General features: G+C 35.2%; 1 protein-coding gene across 2 annotated transcripts in view; it reads left to right on the forward strand.

Moving 5' to 3' along the window:
* The window catches only part of SRBD1 (S1 RNA binding domain 1), a 202,996-nt gene that overhangs the window by 111,123 nt on the left and 70,266 nt on the right, over positions 1-21,607 (forward strand). For both annotated transcript variants that reach the window (XM_073213612.1, XM_073213619.1), the window contains exons 15-16: positions 5,276-5,367; positions 17,874-17,956. In XM_073213612.1, the coding sequence (XP_073069713.1) occupies positions 5,276-5,367; positions 17,874-17,956 (175 nt within the window). The remainder of the gene's footprint in view (positions 1-5,275; positions 5,368-17,873; positions 17,957-21,607) is intronic.

Here is a 21,607-nt window from a genome sequence, read left to right on the forward strand (position 1 = left end):
CTAAGCCACCTTTCTTTTATGTTGCAGCAATATCATAAAATATTATTGTTTGAGATCTCCTAGAAGCCAAGTTCAGAAGTTATTACTAACAAGTGATTTGTTTACCTGGATTTAAGTTCAAAATAACTTTAGTAACTTTAAAAGGAATTTTGGTAAAATAAAAAAAAGGTTGATCATTATGCAATATCAGATTTCCTGGACAATTAACAATTATTTTAAACTTAAATTTTAAACTTTCTTTCTTTACAAATAATTATAGAATTACAGAAAAATTTAAAGAAACAAAAATGGCAATTAAAGGAATAACTCATTATGTACTACTAACATATTACATATATAATTTTTTGTGTACATACCTATATTTTAAAATATCAAGTTGGTCTTATAGAATAATTTTGTAACCAGTTTTTTCACTTATATTTTACCACAATAATTTCTTATGACAGTATGGTTTTCCATTCAGTGAACTCTCTAACGATAGGCATTTCGGTTTTCAGTGTCTTTCAGTCAGAGCTATGCTATGTAACTTTTTGTGTATTTTTAAATTTCCTTCATATAAATTCTTAAAAATGTAACAGCTGGTTCAGAAAGAATGTGTATTTTTGTGACTTTTGATATATAATCTCGAATTGCCATCCAAAAGAGTTCTTTAGTTTAAACATATTTAACAGTTTATGATTTTGCTTATTTCCTTGCATCCTTTATCATCACCAGTTTACCTTAGTTTTTAAAGTGACTAGATATTGCTCCTTTGAGACTCCCCGATAGGACAATTCACAATTCATCACTAAGTACAGGAATTTAAAATTGCTTCGATGTTCTCTTAGAAATATGCCTTATCCTTTAAACATTTAACCCTATAGGCCCTTCTGTTCATGGTCATTTATTTTTTGGTCTTGTTTCCTGTCCCTAAAATACAAACAGCTGTCCTTTCATACTTCAGAACAGGTTATCTCATGTACAAAGCAAAGTATTAAGATCTGTGTTGGTTAACTTGGTTAGCACTTTCAAGTACTTGTTGAGGAACTTAGGTCAAGTCATTTACTCACTCCATATAAATGTTTCTCAGTCTGAAAATTTGGAAGAATGATTTTTAGATAAACTACTTATAAAACTTTTGTGAAATGAGCTGGCATTTAGCCTAGTAGCTATTTGCTACATATTTTTTGGTGGGCAGAAGGAAGGAAGAAAAGAAAGCTATTAGATATTGATAAGGCTTGAGGAATTCTAGTATACTGTAAAGAATTAAAAACATCAGTTTTTATTAGTTTAGGCAATATATTATGGCTGGTTTTTGATATCTTATTAAATAACTGTAGTCTCATCTAAGTAGATTACCTTTGAATTGAATACTCCTATTAACATAAGGCAGTATGTAATTTATTTTAAAATAAGAAATTAACAAAAAAGCTATTTTCATATTTGGGAAACGGGAAGAAAGATGTCATGTAACCTTGTAAGTGAATGTGAAAACTATTAGCTCAATAATTTAAAAGAAGTTAGTTTACCTATCTCATGAAAAAAATTCCCTCACACTAGTATCTCATTTTGGTAAAAGAAGTCGTTATTTTCTTCTTCTCAGAATGAATAGTCGCTGTAAGAAAACTACTTGCAAAGCTTATTTTAAAAGATTCATCAACATACAATCTGTCTTGGTAGAAGAGTTATAAATTCTGGTGATATAAATTCTATAGTTTAAACATATATTTTAAAAAATTATATTGAGTAGATGATATTGATTAATTGATCAGATTTATGTAACTCATTGAATTTTACTCACAATAATACAATTAATGTTTTTTAACTTAGTTTTTATTAGGATTCTTTAAATGAATTTAATAGTAAATACATCTATACTGTGGACACTTCACTTTCCTTTTAGGTTATGAGTGTGTGGTTTGTATTTTTTAAATAAAAAGACCTAGGAAGACCCTAAAATCATGCTGAATTAGATTAAATGTTTAAAAACTACCAATTTAATTCTAGATAATTAGCACATTAACATATATATCTGGTAAAATGTAAGTCCAATGTAAGCTTCTGTAATGTACTTTCATATTTAGAGCTTGAGATTCCATATGTATGTATTTAGATGTTTGTCCGAACTAGCAATTTGATGGGGCTTCAGAGTACATAATAATCTTAGAAAGTTAGTTCAGTTATAACTGTGTCAGTTAAATTCCCCCAAATAAGAAATTCTGCTCAGAGTGTCCTGTCTGCTGTATGGAAAGATAAGTAATCAAACTGCTAAGACTATGAGCCCAGTTTGTTTACACCTGAAAGAAGTTTGTTTTGTGAAATATAATACTTACTAAATCATTAGCTATATGGATTTTATGCAAATTTTGTTTTTGCTTTTCTCAAAATATATAGTTTTCTAATAGTTTCTAATTGGGAAACTCCCAGTCAACAGAAAGTGGCTTATGAAATCTAGCATAACTTCTGCTGAATGTCTATCCTTGAATGCCAAATAGGAAAGGAAAAAAGGGGGGGGGGCACTCTAACTTTTGGTCTTAGCAACTTCTCTTGGAAAGAATTACCAGCACTCCCAGCTTATTTGTCTCATTTAATTCGTGCCATATATACTTCTTAGAGCCTTATATGTTTTATATTGAAGTAATCAGTGTTGAGGTTTTTCTGTTCAGTTAGATTATTTAAGCATTCCGATTTGTGCTTAGTACTGAACTGTTTATTAGACCCTGTTTATTAGATGCTGTTAATAACTAAAGCACATAAAATTTACTACATTTTATATTGACTTAATATTAATGTTAATCTAAAATCTTTGGGTGCAGTGTGTCACATCTGTTTTGTATTCCTCTGTTTAAAAGAAGTGGCAGTATGGTATTTGGAGGAATATTTATTATCTGAGTGTTTTTCTTTGCAACAGTTTCCCTCAGTCTATTGAGAATTATAACTTCAAGAGACAGTGAATCACCCAGAAAATTCTCAGGTACCTGACTGCTAAAGGGTCACAGTTAATTGGAATTTTTATTTACCATTTAAGTTCCTTTTGCTTAATAGTGATAATTTTAGAGGCTTCTGGTAATAATAGAAAATAAATTTCTGGTGAGGTTTTAAAAACTATCCTTTCCTTCACTTTGTGTATACTCTGGTATTTTAGGAAAAACTTTGTTAGACTGAGTGTTGACTTGTATTTGAAACCAAGTTTTTCCATGGCTGGTGGCTGAATATTCTTATCCTGTGGTGGTGTTTCTTAACCTTTTTTGAGGTCATGGGTTTCTTTAAGTAATTAATGAAAACTGTAATCCCTTTTCCAAGAAAAAAATTGCAAAAACATAAATATTTTATATACAGTTTTAATTAATCCTGCCTTTCCCTTCCCAAAAGTCCAAGGGCCCCAGGTTAGGAAGTCCCATCACTTCTGGTATGTTGGTTTTAATATCATATTTTGCCACACTAAGGGCTTTCTTCATTTAAAGCTTTCTTTGACATTACATTTTCTCATTGATCATTATATACTAGAAGATAAGCATAATCTAAATCTTATTTTGGAGAAAAAACACAACTAGCTTTTAATTTTAAAGTCATTCTCTGAATTTGTAGAATACATTTGACTTTCTGTATGCTTTAGAGTCTACCTTAGTACATTAAAAAAAAAAACTCACTTTACCTTTTGATCAAAGTGAAGACAACAAGAGAACCGAGTTCCAGTGGATCTGTTGTTTAAGAAAGTGGTTCCTCCTTAAAAAGATGTTGCATTTGTTGTTTAGCACAAAAATATGGGTTTTCATTTTCTTTCTTTTTTGATACTAGTGTCTTATTAAAGTTAAGAGTCTTCATTTTAATGAGAGGTTGTAAAGGATTCAGAAGTTATTTGTGTTTGTGCTGGTTAAAAGCTCAGATCTGAATATCAAGCAGGTTGGGTCCAAACCCAGCTCTGCTGCTTGCCAGTCATGACTGTGGGCATATTACTTGCTTATTTGTTAAAAAAAAAAAAATTCCCCCAAAAGGGATCAAATGAGATGGTCTGTAAAGTGCTTGTTTTTTTATATGCACTCAGTTACCTCTGACTGTATCATGATAATGGTGTTGATGGGAAATAGGATAAGCAGCTTTGCTGTTCATTTGCTGAGTGTTTATTTTTCCTGTTACGAAATTTAGGATAGTAGATCTTGATTGCAAAAAAAAAAAAAAAAACAAATCCTCACATTCCTCCCCAAAATCTCAAGTTTTGGTGGCTGATAGTTGTCAAAAAATTCAACCAAGAGTTCTTCAAGGACAGGGAGTAGCAAACTGAATTTTTCACATATTTCTTACCGGTTTTCAATTGTTAACTGGGGCAATATGTTAAAAGTTATCCACCAAATTGTCTCGTAATTGAAGTTAATATTGAGGAGCAGAGAAAGAGAAAGGTTTCTAAGAATGGATTTAAAATTAAGTACTAACATGTTTCTACTTTTGAATCTTGACATCTAGAGGGTTACATGGCAGGGAGCCATAAGTATGTTTAATACTAAGGGCAGATGATGCTTCTTTGCAGATTATGTCATAAAGAAGATCTCTGATTTAAAAATGGTTAATAAACTGTACAAATGTCAACTACTGTACAAATGTCAGCTGTAAGAGAGTGTTTCCATTGTGGTTTGTAAAGTATTTGGAGCCAAAAAAGAAAGAAAGGATGTTATGTGTGATGATTTGATTAAATAAATGATGAAATGAAGTAGTTTAATGCCTGTCCGAAGTGAAAGGATTCAAGTTTACTGAAAAGATAATTTCAAAGCCTCTTGAAGAGGAGTGGGATATTATCCTGGCTGATCCCTTTCCTTTTCACATTGATGGTTGTTGCATTCTAACCAGCTAATAATATTGGCAATACTCATGGCAATGGTTTTGTATATATCCATATATACACCTATCCACACATGTCTATGTGCTTTAGAATGATTAATTCAGGTAGGAGTCATAAATATCAGTCAGTAATGGATTATAAACATAAGAGAAGCTAAGTATATCCCCAAAATTTTGAAGTTGGCACCATGAGAGAGTACAGTTGTGTTTATCTATTAACTATCTCTTTATGGCTGAATGAATTATTTGTGGATTTAAACCTGTGTATTTCCTATGTGAGGAAAATAAGCATTGCTTAATCTCTTTCTTTATATTTATGAAAAATGGCATAGTTATCATTGGAATATAAAGAGAGCACTTTGTCCTGCTTTTCTATTTTTTATAATACCTAGTCCCACTCATTCATTTTCTTTGACCAGGCAGAAAGTTTGGAAAATGATATTCCCCTTTTCTTTCCTCTCAGTATCGTCAGTGAAGCAGGAGCATCAATCTACAGTGTCAGCCCTGAAGCTAACAAAGAGATGCCAGGGCTGGACCCTAATTTGAGGAGCGCAGGTAAGAAACTATGAGCCATCACAAAAGCATATGATTTTGATATTTTGGACTCCTTATTTGTAGCAAGAAAAAAATTTAAATATCCAAGAAAATTTAAAAGATGTATTACATGCACAAGAATTAGCATGTTAGAAAGTAGTTGATTGGAATAATAACTGAAATTTTGGAAAAGAAGAGGAAGAATACTGTTTTTAAAGAACACTACAGAGTATTCTAGAATACAGTGAAAAATTAACCCAAAACATTTTAAATAAAATTAAGTGCTAGAGAGTTAATAAAAATAATAAAATACTCTAAGATCTCTTATTATTACAAAATACTATTACAGCTTTTTGTTGGCAAAAAGTAATATATCAACATAAATATATATTTACAGTGGAATGTATGAACATGCTCAGACTTTCAGTTCATTGCTAAATATTTGTCAGGTGTATAGTTCCTATTGTCTTAATAGGGGTTGTCATTAGTTCATTGTTTAAAACAGCCCACTTTCATTTTAGTAAGTTACTTTGATTTCTGTGGTATAGAATAGTTAAAGTTTTGTGTGTGAAGAAATTAAAATGCTTTGATATATCTAGTGAAAGTAATTGGTATCATAAGCAAAATATTAGATCTGCTTCAGAGCATTTTTCTGTGTAATAGGTGAATATTTAGACTTCTTTCTCAGAAATGGACTTTCTATTTAATTTTTTTTTACTTAAATAATCTCATAAAGTTTCATTGGCAGTTCTTGAAGTCTAGACCTGGAGCTATATATTTGAAATTTCTTACATTGATTTAAAGCTAAAAACTTCTTTATTACATCTAAAAGAGCTTGTGGTATTTTCAATGGTTTATTCTGTGGCACAGTTCTTTCTAAAATGACCATCTTCTCACACTCAGATCCCCACTCAAAATCTTGTTTCTTCTCTGAAGAAGCTTAGTGTGGTCTCTGTCTCCTTGCCTTGTGCTCTTGTAATAACAATAGAAATAATAATAGAGGAATAGATAATAGTAATCCTAGTGGGAACTGCTAATACTAATCTCTTTTAAACACATAATATGAGAGAAACATTGTGGTAAATGCACTAACAGGATTATCTTATTTCATCTTCACGATTCCCCTATGAGACATTTGTTATTCCTACTTTACAGGTGAGGAAACCAAGGCTTAAAGGAGCCACATAGCCAGTTAGGTATACATATAATATTTGTGTACTTCTATAATAAAAGGATACTTTTCTTTATAAAAACTAAAATTGAGAGCCTCCCAAATTGACACTGAAAGGTAAACTTCCAACACGGCATTTGAAAAAAATGTCTAGGAGGTGGCAAGCCCTCAGCCCTCAGCTTGAGGGACAGCTGTTTCCTCATCACCATTGGCCTATGTAGGTATGTAACTGTCACAGTGTTATAGATGAGACAAGATTATAACATTCCAACAAGACTGTGTGATGGTAGGAGATAAAAAGGTGATTCATTATATGGTCCTATGGTGCTACAACATGGGTAAACCTTGATAACATGCTAAGTGAAAGTCACATATTGGATGACTATGTTTATACGAAATGATGAGAATAGGCAAATCTGAAGACAGAAAGTTGATTGTTAGTTGCCAGGGATTGGGGCAAGGGGAGAATGGAGAGGGACTGCTTAATGGGTATTGGGCTTTCTTTCAGAGTGTTGAAAATGTTTTAGAATTTGATAGAGGTGATGGCTTGCACAACTTTGTAAATACCACTGAATTGTACACTTTAAAATGCTTAGTTTTATGTTGTGTGAATTTCTTACCAATAAAAAGTCCTGAACAGTTAGACGTCCCTTTCCATACAGATGAGTAACTGTCCTTCTTCCTCCTTTTTAGGAGACTGGAGACTTGTTCTCTGGAGAGGTTAAACAGAAGGTCTTTACACTAGAGAACACAGGTTATAAATGAGAGTAGGAATACCTACTGGAAAAAAACAGGGATTAAGTAATTATTTACATGCCATGGTAGAGTCCTTAAAGAGGACTAAATCTTCCATGCAGGAGATTAGGGGATCTTGACCAACACAAGAGAAAACATGTAAAGAAACTGAGACCAGAGGTTCCACAAAGAAGTGGCCAGTTATCTGGCAGTGAAGCCCAGTTACTGAACCTCAGTTACCGTCAGCTTTTTAGTAGCCTGCCCTAGTAGAGAGTTAAGGGGCATGTAAGGAGACTCATACTGTTCAGACAGATGCCAAAATACACATGGGGATGGGAGGTTGGGAACGCTACTCAGAGGAAACAGACTATACAGAAATAAGAAGAATTAAAAAAAGGTGTGATATCCTTGAAGAAATAAAAGATCATTTCATTCATTTAAAGGTATATTTACATAAAGTAAAATTCACCCTTTTAAGTAAACCATCTATGAATTTTGAAAAACTTAAACTAGTTGGGTAACTACAACCACCACAGTCAAGACATAGGGTATTTTTATCAGATCAGCTTCTTGTTTAAAAATGTAGTTATTAATCAGAGGATCAAGATAATTAAAGAAAACTAATCTATTTTAATAAGATTTCTGGTGAAAAAATTTACAATATGGAGTTCAATGAAAAAAGTACAGAGAAGTTTTGCTTATCTTCCTCTGTACTTTGATGGCAAGGGGAAGGATAAAATGAGATGGGTATTGGACCAAGGTGGAAATTCTTAGATACCAGAATAAGGCAGATTTTTTAAATAGCACAGTTTAGTGGATTTTTAAGCAATAAGTTTATTTGCTCCACAAGCTTTAAGATTCTATATAATTTAGTAGAACAAAAGACCTAAGTCCACAGAACCCTTTTTATCCATCATATATATGATGTTATGAATGAGGGATAATTTTGCCTACAAGGCTACTGCATGTGGCTGTGTTGGTTGTACCTGTATAGCATCCTTGATTGTATGGTGTGGCTCTGGTTGCTTACCTTTTTATTTATTTATTTATTTTTAATTTATTTTTATTTTTTTGAAGAACATTATGTTTACTAGGCTCTCCCCTACCCCAAGGCCCCCAAACAAACCCCATTACAGTCACTGTCCATCAGCATAGTAAGATGTTATAGAATCACTACTTGTCTTCTCTGTGTTGCACAGCCCTCCCCTTTCCCCACCCCCTACATTATACATGCTAATCATAATACCTTCTTTCTTCTTCCCAGCCCTTATCCCTCCCATTCTCCCCAGTCTCTTTCCCTTTGGTAACTGTTAGTCCATTCTTGGGTTCTGTGATTCTGCTGCTGTTTTGTTCCTTCAGTTTTTCTTTTGTTCTTATACTCCACAGATGAGTGAAATCATTTGGTACTTGTTTTTATCCACTTGGCTTATTTCATTGAGCATAATACCCTCTAGCTCCATCCATGTCGTTGCAAATGGTAGGATTTGTTTTCTTCTTATGGCTGAATAATATTCCATTGTGTATATGTACCACATCTTCTTTATCCATTCATCTACTGATGGACACTTAGGTTGCTTCCATTTCTTGGCTATTGTAAGTAGTGCTGCGATAAACATAGGGGTGCATCTGTCTTTTTCAAACTGGAGTGCTGCATCCTTAGGGTAAACTCCTAGAAGTGGAATTCCTGGGTCAAATCGTAAGTCTATTTTGAGCATTTTGAGGAACCTCTATATTGCTTTCCACAATGGTTGAACTAATTTACATTCCCACCAGCAGTGTAGGAGGGTTCCCCTTTCTCTGCAACCTCGCCAACATTTGTTGTTGTTTGTCTTTTGGATGGTGGCCATCCTTACTGGTGAGAGGTGATATCTCATTGTGGTTTTAATTTGCATTTCTCTGATAACTAGCGATGTGGAACATCTTTTCATGTGTCTGTTGGCCATCTGAATTTCTTCTTTGGAGAACTGTCTGTTCAGCTCCTCTGCCCATTTTTTAATTGGATTATTTGCTTTTTGTTTGTTGGGGAGCGTGAGCTCCTTATATATTTTGGATGTCAAGCCTTTATCAGATCTGTCATTTACGAAAATATTCTCCCATACTGTAGGGTACCTTTTAGTTCTATTGATGGTGTCCTTTGCTGTACAGAAGCTTTTCAGCTTGATATAGTCCCACGTGTTCATTTTTGCTTTTGTTTTCCTTGCCCGGGGAGAATATTCATGAAGAAGTCGCTAATGTTCACATCCAAGAGATTTTTGCCTATGTTTTTTTCTAAGAGTTTTATGGTTTCATGACTTACATTCAGGTCTTTGATCCATTTCGAATTTACTTTTGTATATGGGGTTAGACAGTGATCCACTTTCATTCTCTTACATGTAGCTGTCCAGTTCTGCCAGCACCATCTGTTGAAGAGACTGTCATTTCCCCATTGTATGTCCATGGCTCCTTTATCGAATATTCATTGACCATATATGTTTGGGTTAATGTCTGGAGTTTCTAATCTGTTCCACTGGTCTGTGGCTCTGTTCTTGTGCCAGTACAAAATTGTCTTGATTACTATGGCTTTGTAGTAGAGCTTGAGGTTGGGGAGTGAGATCCCCACCACTTTATTCTTCTTTCTCAGGATTGCTTTGGCTATTCGGGGTCTTTGGTGTTTCCATATGAATTTTTGAACTATTTGTTCCAGGTCGTTGAACAATGTTGTTGGTAATTTGATAGGGCTTGCATCAAATCTGTATATTGCTTTGGGCAGGATGGCCATTTTGACTATATTAATTCTTCCTAGCCAAGAGCATGGGATGAGTTTCCATTTGTTAGTGTCCTCTTTAATTTCCCTTAAGAGTGTCTTATAGTTTTCAGGATATAGGTCTTTCACCTCTTTGTTTAGGTTTATTCCTAGGTATTTTATTCTTTTTGATGCAGTTGTGAAAGGAATTGTTTTCCTGATTTCTCTTTCTATTGGCTCATTGTTAGTGTATAGGAAAGCCACAGATTTCTGTGTGTTAATTTTGTATCCTGCAACTTTGCTGTATTCCGATATCAGTTCTAGTAGTTTTGGAGTGGAGTCTTTAGGGTTTTTTATGTACAATATCATGTCATCTGCAAATAGTGACAGTTTAACTTCTTCTTTACCAATCTGGATTCCTTGTATTTCTTTGTTTTGTCTAATTGCCGTGGCTAGGACCTCCAGTACTATGTTAAATAACAGTAGGGAGAGTGGGCATCCCTGTCTTGTTCCCGATCTCAGAGGAAAAGCTTTCAGCTTCTCGCTGTCCAGTATGATGTTGGCTGTGGGTTTATCGTATATGGCCTTAATATGTTGAGGTACTTGCCCTCTATTCCCATTTTGCTGAGAGTTTTTATCATGAATGGATGTTGAATTTTGTCGAATGCTTTTTCAGCATCTATGGAGATGATCATGTGGTTTTTGTCTTTCTTTTTGTTGATGTGGTGTATGATGTTGATGGATTTTCAAATGTTGTACCATCCTTGCATCCCTGGGATGAATCCCACTTGGTCGTGGTGTATGATCCTTTTGATATATTTTTGAATTCGGTTTGCTAATATTTTATTGAGTATTTTTGCATCTACGTTCGTCAGGGATATTGGTCTGTAATTTTCTTTTTTGGTGGGGTCTTTGCCTGGTTTTGGTGTTAGGGTGATGTTGGCTTCATAGAGTAAGTTTGGGAGTATTCCCTCCTCTTCTATTTTTTGGAAAACTCTAAGGAGAATGGGTATTATATCTTCTCTGTATGTCTGATAAAATTCCGAGGTAAATCCATCTGACCCAGGGGTTTTGTTCTTAGGTAGTTTTTTGATTACCGCTTCAATTTCTTTGCTGGTAATTGGTTTGTTTAGATTTTGTGTTTCTTCCTTGGTCAGACTTGGAAAGTTGTATTTTTCTAGGAAGTTATCCATTTCTTCTAGGTTTTCCAGCTTCTTAGCATATAGGTTTTCATAGTAGTCTCTAATAATTCTTTGTATTTCTGTTGGGTCCATTGTGATGTTTCCTTTCTCATTTCTGATTCTGTTGATGTGTGTTGATTCTCTTTTTCTCTTAGTAAGTCTGGCTAGAGGCTTATCTATTTTTTTATTTTCTCAAAGAACCAGCTCTTGGTTTCATTGATTTTTTTTTCTCTTGTTTTATTCTTCTCAATTTTGTTTATTTCTTCTCTGATCTTTATTATGTCCCTCCTTCTGCTGACTTTAGGCCTCATTTGTTCTTCTTTTTCCAATTTTGATAACTGTGACGTTAGACTATTCATTTGGGTTTGTTCTTCCTTCTTTAAATATGCCTGGATTGCTATATACTTTCCTCTTAAGACTGCTTTCACTGTGTCCCACAGAGGTTGGGGCTTTGTGTTGTTGTTGTCATTTATTTCCATATATTGCTGAATCTCCATTTTAATTTGGTCATTGGTCCATTGACTATTTAGAAGCGTGTTGTTAAGCCTCCATGTGTTTTTTAACCTTTTTGCTTTCTTTGTACAAATTATTTCTAGTTTTATACCTTTGTGGTCTGAAAAGTTGGTTGGTAGGATTTTAATCTTTCTGAATTTACTGAGGCTCTTTTTGTGGCCTAGTATGTGGTCTATTCTGGAGAATGTTCTATGTGCACTTGAGAAGAATGTGTATCCTGTTGCTTTTGGGTGTAGAGTTCTATAGATGTCTATTAGGTCCATCTGTTCTAGTGTGTTGTTCAGTGCCTCTGTGTCCTTACTTATTTTCTGTCTGGTGGATCTGTCCTTTGGAGTGAATGGTGTGTTAAAGTCTCCTAAAATGAATGCATTGCAGTCTGTTTCCTCCTTTAGTTCTGTTAGTATTTGTTTCACATATGCTGGTGCTCCTGTGTTGGGTGCATATATATTTATAATGTTTATATCCTCTTGTTGGACTGAGCCCTTTATCATTATGTAATGTCCTTCTTTATCTCTTGTTACTTTCTTTGTTTTGAAGTCTATTTGTCTGATACTAGTACTGCAACTCCTGCTTTTTCCTCCCTATTGTTTGCATGAAATATCTTTTTCCATCCCTTGACTTTTAGTCTGTGCATGTCTTTGGGTTTGAGGTGAGTCTCTTGTAAGCAGCATATAGATGGGTCTTGTTTTTTATCTATTCAGTGACTCTATGTCTTTTGATTGGTGCATTCAGTCCATTTACATTTAGGATGATTATCGATAGGTATGTACTTATTGCCATTTCAGGCTTTAGATTTGTGGTTACCAAAGGTTCCAGGTTACTTTCCTTACTATCTAAGAGTCTAACTTAACTCACTTAGTATGCTGTTACAAACACAATCTAAAGGTTCTTTTCTATTTCTCCTCCTTTTTCTTCCTCCTTCTTTCTTTATATATTAGGTATCAGATTCTATACTTTTTTCTCTATCCCTTGATTGGCTTTGGGGATAGTCAATTTAATTTTGCATTTGCCTCGCAATCAGCTGCTCCACCCTCCCTACCATGATTTTACTACCTCTGGTGACAGCTATCCAACCCTAGGAACACTTCCATCTATAGCAGTCCCTCCAAAATAGACTGCAGAGATGGTTTGTGGGAGGTAAACTCTCTCAGCTTTTGCTTATCTGGAAATTGTTTAAACCCTCCTTCAAATTTAAATGATAATCTCGCCGGATAAAGTAATCTTGGTTCCAGGCTCTTCTGCTTCATGGCATTAAATACATCATGCCACTCCCTTCTGGCCTGTAAGGTTTCTGCTGAGAAGTCTGTTGTTAGTTTGATGGGCTTTCCTTTGTATGTGATCTTATTTCTGCCTCTGGCTGCTTTTAGCAGTCTGTCCTTATCCTTGATCTTTCCCATTTTAATTACTATGTGTCTTGGTGTTGTCTTCCTTGGGTCCCTTGTGTAGGGGGATCTGTGGATCTCCATGGCCTGAGAGACTATCTCCTTCCCCAGATTTGGGAGTTTTCAGCAATACCCCCTCAAAGACACTTTCTATCCCTTTCTCTCTCTTCTTCTTCTGGTATCCCTATAAAGCGAATATTGTTCCGCTTGGATTGGTCACACAATTCTCTCAATATTCTTTCATTTTTAGAGATTCTTTTTTCTCTCTGTGCCTCAGCTTCTTTGTATTCCTCTTCTCTAGTTTCTATTTCACTTATTATCTCCTCCACCATATCCAACCTGCTTTTAATACCCTCCATTGTGTTCTTTAATGATTGTATCTCTGACCTGAGTTCATACCTGAGTTCTTGGATGTCTTTCCATACCTCCATTAGGATGTTGATTACTTTTATTTTGAACTCCCTTTCAGGAAGAGTCACGAGGTCCATATCATTTAAATATTTCTCAGGAGTTTTATTAACAATTTTACTCTGGACAAGGTTCCTTTGGCGTTTCATGTTTGTATATGGCGCCCTCTAGTGTCCAGAAGCTCTATTCTGGAGCTGCTGAGCCCCTGAAGCAATGTTGGGGGTTGCAGGGGAGCGGTACTGGGGGTAGGAAAGAGCTGTTTCCTGCCTCCTGGCTCCGGTGCCTGTCTCCACTGCCTGAGCCAGGTATAAGATTTTGTCCCAGAGCAGCTGGATATGGATCCCTGCTTTCCACGAGCAGCTGGTATCCCAGTCTCCGCAGGAACTCTGCCTGTATTAACTTTCCAACCTGGTAGTCATGCGAGTCTCATGAAAGCACCATGAAATATAGATTTGTGCTCTCAGCGCAGATCTCTGGAGCTAGGTATTCAGCAGTCCCAGGCCTTCCACTCCCTCCCTGCTCTGTTTGTCTTCCTCCTGCCAGTGAGCTGGGGGTGGGGGAGGGGCTTAGGTCCCACGGAGCCACAGCTCTGGTACGTTACCTGGTTCACTGAGGTCTGCTCTTTTCTCCAGGTGTGTGCAGTCTGACGTGTCCTCTTTCCTTTTGCTCTTGCAGGATTAGTTGCACCAATTAAATTTTCTAATTGTATCCAGTTTTAGGAGGAAGACTCTGTCTCTCCTCTCACGCAGCCATCTTTAATCCTTTTGGTTGCTTACCTTTTAGGGTGATAGTCTTCATTCAATCTGTGCTCCCCTTTCCTTTTTGAATGCATCTAACATTTTTTTGCCTCTAACATTTAATTTTTTCTTTCAATAGCACTTAGAATTGCCTTCCTTTACACATTGAGTTACATTACCATTTAACAAATTACCATATATTAAAAACAAAATGACTCTGTACTTTTATTCTCTTTTTATTGGTCTGTCTAGTTTGCCAGAATGCAAGACTGTATGTTACTATGGCTTGTAATATGACTTGTTTTAGTCATTTTTTTAATTGCACTCTTCTTATGCATTTTTTTCCATATAAATTTTAGAGCTATTTAGTTAATGTTTTTTAAATTCTATAGAATATAAAGTGAAATTCTCTTAAATTGGTACCTTCATCTAAGTTCTGCACATTTTACTTTTATTACTCACAGGCCACACACACACACACACAGAGTGAGTGGATTGTCCTCCATGATACATTCTTACTGGTTGTTGATGGCATATGGTAGGGCATCAGGTTTTGTATGGGTGTCTTGAAACCAACCAACTGACCAAAATCTTGTTAGTTCTGATATTTTTTCAGTTGGCTTGTTTGGGTTTTCTAGGTGAACAATCATCAACTGCAAATAATAATAATGATCTAGTTTCTGTCTTACTACAGTAATTGTATATTCTTTCTTTCTTGTCCAATTATATTGACTAGAATATCCTGAACAATGGTGAACAGTAGCAGTGATAATACTTACCCTTTTAAACTGTATAAGTTAGTGTTTTATACTATACTCAGAGTTGTACAACCACCTAAAATACCAATTGTTGGACTTTTTCACCACTCCAGATAGAAACCCCACACGCTGGTTAGGAATCAGTCTCCCTTGTTTTGTTCCCGCTAACCTCTGGCAAACACTGATCTACTTTCTGTCTATATGGATTGCCTGTTTTATATAAATGGAATCATTACAATGTGTGGTCTCTTGTGACTGGCTTCTTTCACTTTACGTAATGCTTTCAAGGTTCATTCATGCTGTAGCCTATGTCAGCACTTCATTCCTTTTAATTGCCAAATAATTTTCCACTGTGTGGGTATACCACATTTTGTTCATCCATTCATCTGTTGATGTACATTTGGGTTGTTTTCACTTTTTTTGGCTATTGTGAATAATGCCTCTGTGAACATTCATGTACAATGTTTTATGTGGACATGTGTTTTCATTTTTGTTGAAGATATATCTACAAGTAAAAATTGGGGGACATATGGTAATTCTATATTAGATATTTTTCCAGAAGGCTTTTTTACATCTATTATTATGCTTTCCCCACCATTGATTCTCTGCCTCCTTCACTATTTCCCCCCCTTTTTTTAATCTATCTCAGAATGTGACTGTGCCCTAAGTTTTGGGCCCTGACTCTTCCTCTCCATTCTCTTTATCAGCAATCTGTTACACTCCCTTTGCCTGAACTGCCTATCTCTTACTTTCAGGGATCTGTTATCAGCTTGATCATTCTCAACCTACAGGTCTGCATGCATTATTACTGTCTACCAAGTAACTCCTTTCTTGATGAGACTGCCAGCAAGAAACAACACCATCTTCTCTCCCAAGTCTGGACATACAACTTCTGAACTATACTTCAGTGTTCATCACCTTCCTCCCTCTTCTCTCCCATTTCTTCCTTGCTTGGGTTTTTATGCTAGAGTGAACAGCATTTGGAAGGGAAATACCAATTCTAGAAATATTACTAACTATGTTGAGGTTGTTTATTGCGGACAATAACTCCAGATGCTCTTGGGACTTATTGTAGAATTAATTTGTCACCTAGAAACCATCATTTCCTAGTAAACTGTCATTTCCAGTCAATTGTTGTCACATTTAGCAATATTAGAATGAATGGAGGAGACACTGGCAGTGAATTGGTTAGATTGAAAACAGGTAGAACATACTTAGTGTATTTCTAAAATTTTAAATATGGGAATCTACCCACACTTACCAAATTATACAACTAATCCAACCAGTTTCTAAGTTTAGGTTTTCATATTGTGGGTTTTCTATAGGGGTAGATTTGAGATATACTTATTATTGATATCCTTTTATTGAATTTCTAATACTACCTTCCTGTAGTGATTGTTCTGATATCTATATCCTTGATTAGGTTTACTGGTGTGGATTGTATTTTTTAATCTGAAAGTATTTTGGCAATGTATATACATGTTTGAAAATCCTTCCTTTTCTAATATATATTTAAAGACTAAAGAAATAATATTTGCCTTTAGAGACTATCAGGTGTTTCTCTGGTGGCATTTATTTTCAGTGTGTAATTATAAATGTGGTCATTGGAGGAAAGCATTTTCCTATAATTGTAATGCTTATGCCAATTTACCTTTTGTGAGATTTGATAAGAAAAGTGTATGTGAAGGCCTTGGAATCCTCATCTCTTCCGTGGGAGAAATAGGCAGATGGTGTGACACCAGGCTCTTGTTCTCTAACCTGACTTTGCAAGCTGCAGTAGTCACTGTTTGTTAGAAGTAACAATAAAAGATATGGAAAAGACTTGCATGAACATGGGTGAACTTGATGTTCACAATAGATCTTATCTCTGTTGAGAAGTAGTACAAATCAGTGACTGGAGAATCTGATAGTCACTTTCAGGAGATGACTTCTGTTGCAAGACCTTGAACAATTTAACATGAAAACAGACATGGGATTTCCTGTGATGGCCTTAATGTTTTCACTTAATTTATATTTCATCCAACCTTCTATGTAAGTAGGTGACATTGACTAGGTTTCATGTATTTAGAAAATGAAAGCTGTTCATATGTAAGGACCCAATGTAACTATGCTACTTGGGAAAAAAAAGAGCTGCCTTTAGAAGTATCTTTAATATTCACATTAAATTTTCTTTAGATCTTAAAGCTAAATTAGATAGGAAATTTTGTTACTATTTAGTTAAAAAAAGATGGTAATAAATGATGATCAAGTAAAATCATTACACAAATACAGGAATGTTTGAATCTAACTCAAGTTCTTGAACATGGATTGTGATGTTCAAAAAAGGGATGTGACTTGGACTGTAGGTGTGTTAGGAGACGAAGAGCTGAGACTCAGATTACTTTACAGGGTAATCCTGCAGTTGTACTTAAGGCAATACAAGTATATTCACTACCACCGACCTGGTCTCTATTTGCAATAAGATATGATTCCATCATTTACTTATCATTGTCAAGATCTAGTCCTAATTAGCATGTTTCATGTACGAATGTATGTCATATTTATTATAATGCAGGATTATTATAAAGTGAAACATTTTCTCCTGTATTTTAAAGTGTGAGGTGCCCTACTATGCTGTATTTAAAGAATAAACAGGTAATTGTGTAAGTAAAAGAACTAAGTGTTTTATTTGTGTTCCCAAATATATAACCCTTTCAATCTGTTTGTGTTCAGGAATGCCTGAGAATTCTGATAACATAATTAATCCTGAAATTTTGCATTTTTTTCAAGGCAACCTTGAAACTTAGTTAAATTATTGGTGTCTTTGTTGGGGGATGAAAAGGGATGAAATTAAATACTTGCATTAAGAGGTACATAAGTAATTATCTGAATACTGCTTTTCACATTAAGCTATACTTGTTTTCTGCTTCTGTTTTTTCAGTTTCCATAGCAAGGCGTGTACAAGATCCATTAGCTGAGCTGGTAAAAATTGAACCGAAGCACATTGGAGTTGGCATGTATCAGGTAGAGTGATGTGGACCACTTAATTTGTGAAAACCATCAACAGAAAGAGCAGTATTCAAACTTGGCAGAGTAATTAAGTGTCAGTGGGAATAGAGCTCCATTTTTAAAAGTTATACAGTTTGTGGGAAGGTATTTAGGAATTATATTATTAGGAAAGGAGGGAATTTTTTTTTTTTTTTTGGTTTTTGTGGTTTTGATCAAGGCAGAATTGACTGAAATCAGATTTAAGTATCGTTGAAACATTAGACCAGACTAGTAACTGTCTGGAGAGTGTCCCCTTTTATTATTATTAGAAAAATGAAGAGAGCATATGAAGCAAGGATGATATATGTTGGCTCTTTGTGTAAATCAGTATGCGCTATTGATCTTTATTGATCTTCCAGGAAGAAGCTTTTGGTACCTACTGTGCCTAATTTTTTTCCCCATTTTCTGCTTAGGTATGATTATTAGTTTCTGATCTTACCCAGTATGAACTAAAGCCTTTCAATTGTTTTTACTATGCAGTAGTAATAGTGGTTTAAGTGCTTGCTGCTGTTGTTACATATCTTCAGTTCTTGAGGTTGTGTGTGTTTTTTTGGGCAATTGAGGAAAAAACTAAAACTTGACAAAGTGAATCCATCGTAGTTGTTCATCTGAAGTTATCTTCAGAAACCTCTAGTTGAACTCTTCCTCTTTGATGAAAATTATTCTTAAACCTGAAAGAGAATATTACCCTCTGTATAATTTTCATGGGATTTGAGGTTGAGGTACTACATTTTTTCCCAAAGAAACATTAAATTAGGTCTTGGAATATATGCCCACCAGACATGGAAGAGATCTTAGAAATCATGCAACCCTACCCCTGCATTTGACAGAAAAAGAAGCTGTGTCCTAGAGTAGTTCGGATTTTTATCCAGGATCACTCAGTGGCAAAGCCTGGACTAACCTGTCATATATTAAGGCTTAACTGGTGGTTATTCCATTTTATAGTAATTTAGACTAAGTGACATCTAGGCCTTTAAGTGGACTTGTTCATTTGGGAAGAATAGTTGCTGAAGTGACTGGTCTAGCTAGAGATAGTCAGAAATGGCTAGTATTTGAAGAGTACAACTACAGCAGTTTTGTGATATAGGCATTATAGTTAAGAGGAATTGTAGCTGTATTAATTGAAGATGAACTCACTGATGTAAGATATTGAAATAAAGAAAAGGGAAAACGAAATTATAGAATCCAGGCAGGCTAATAAGCTGTTGGCAGCAAAGAGGTCTTTAAGTATCTAGCCTCCAGATTCTAAAGAGATGGCATTTAACGTCACAGTTTTAAATTCATTCCAACAGCAGTGAGAAGTAATAGAAGACTTTTAAGCAAAGCAATGATATGATCTGGTTTGTATGTTTCAGCAATGGCTCTGGCTAATATTGGGAGAATGATTTAAACGCAAAGGGGAAGCAATAAGACAGATTAGAGGCTACTACACTAGCCCAGGTGAGAGATAATGAATGATGGCAGTTTAGACAAAGTTAATAGCAGTTAAAATGGAAAAAGGTTAAATCTATTTTATAGGAACTACTTGGTGATAACTGATGGAAAGGGAGTTGTGAAGAATTTGCTCCAAGGGTGCTGGTACATGGATGATGTGTGACTAGTGTACATTTGGTGGGGACAAATTCAGTGATTCAGATTTGGACATACCAAATTTGAGGTGCTTGTAAGAAATCCAGGAAAAGATGTCAAATAGAAGTTGGATATACAAGTCTGAAATTTACAGATATAACCATGTTAACATTGGAGTGTAGACTATTTAGGAGTTAATAACATGCAGAAAGTGATCAAGATGGTAGGTTGAACTCACAATACTCTTTTGTTTTTTTTTTTTTGAGATACATAAATAAAATGCACAAAACTTAGCATACAGCTAATTGTTATTGCAAGTGGCAAGATTTCATTCTTCTTTATGGATGATTAAAACGCTATTTTGTATGTGTGTGTATATGTGTGTGTATTTATCAGTAGACATTTAGGTTGTTTATATATTTTGACTCTTAAAAATGGTGCGATAAACAGAGGAGTGCATGTATCTTTTCAAATTAATGATTTTATTTTCTTCAGGTAAATTCTCAGAAGTGGAATTGCAGGCTTGTATTGTATTTCTATTTTTCATTTTTTTTTTAGAAACCTCCATATTGCTTTCCCCAGTGGCTGCACCAATTTGCAATCCAATCAGCAGTGGATGAGGGTGCCTTTTTTTCCATATCCTCATCAACACTTGTTGTTGTCTTGTTGACATTAGCCATCTGACTGCTATGAGGTGATATCTCATTATACTTTGGATTTGCATTTCCCTGATGATTAGTGATATTGCACATCTTTTCATATGTCTGTTGGACACTTGTATGTTTCTTTGGAAAATGTCTCTTCAGGTTCTCTGCCCATTTTCCATTCAGAAGTTTTTTGGTTTCTTTTTTTTGGTGTTGAGCTGTGCAAGTCCTTTATATGTATTTTGGATATTAGCACCTTAGCAGATAAATCATTTGCAAATATATTCTCCCACAGAGTAGGCTGCCTTTTCATTTTGTTGATGGTTTCCATGACTGTGCAGAAACTTTAGTTTGATGTAGTCCCACTTGTTTATTTTCCTTTTGTTATCCTTGCCTGGGGGGACATTATCTGTCCCAAAATTTCTGATGTTGATATCCAAAAGTTGACTGCCTGTATTTTTTCTTCTAGGAGTTTCAAGTTTTCAGATCTTACATTTAGGTCTTTAATCCATTTTTGAGTTTATTTTTGTGTATGGTGTAAGACAATGATCCAGGTTCATTCTTTTGCCTGTAGCTGTCCAGTTGTCACAACACCATTTATAGATAAGACTGTTTTCTCCACTGCATATCCTTGCCTTCTTTGTCATATGCTAATAGACCATATAGGTGTAGGTTTATTTCTGGGCTCTCTCTAATCTGTTCCCTTGGTCTGTGTATCTGTTCTTGTGCCAGTACCATACTATACTACTGTAACTTTGTAGTACAGTTTGAAATCAGGGAGCATGATACCTCCAGCTTTGTTCCTCTTTCTCAAAACTGCTGTGGCGGTTTGAGGTCTTTTGTGGCTCCACACAAATTTTAGGATTGTTTGAGCTAGTTCAGTGAAAAATGCCATTGGTATTTTGATAGGGATTAATTGACTCTGTAGCTTGCTTTGGGCAGTATGGCCATTTTAACAGTATTGCTTCTTCCTTTCATGAGCATGGAGTCGCTTTCCATTTATTTGTATCTTCTTCAGTTTCTTTCATCAGTGTCTTACAGTTTTCAGAGTATGGGTCTCTGACCTCCTTGGTTAGATTTATTCCTAGTATTTTATTCTTTCTGATGCAATCGTAAATGGGGTTGGTTTCTTATTTTCTCTTTCTGTTAGTTCATTATTTGCATGTAGAAATACAATAGATTTCTGAACATTGACTTTGAACCCTGTGACTTAACTGAATTCATTTATTAATTATAGTAGCTTTTTGGTGGAGTCTTTTACATCTTCTATGCAGTGTCACGTCTGCAAATCGTGACTATACTTCTTCTTTACCGACTTGGATGCCGTTCCTTTTTTTCTTGTCTGATTGCTGTAGGTAGGACTTGCAGTTCTGTGTTGAATAGAAGTGGTGAGAGTGGGCATCCTTGTCTTGTT

Source organism: Manis javanica, chromosome 1 (genome assembly GCF_040802235.1).
Source record: "Manis javanica isolate MJ-LG chromosome 1, MJ_LKY, whole genome shotgun sequence".
Classification (NCBI taxonomy): Eukaryota; Metazoa; Chordata; class Mammalia; order Pholidota; family Manidae; genus Manis; species Manis javanica.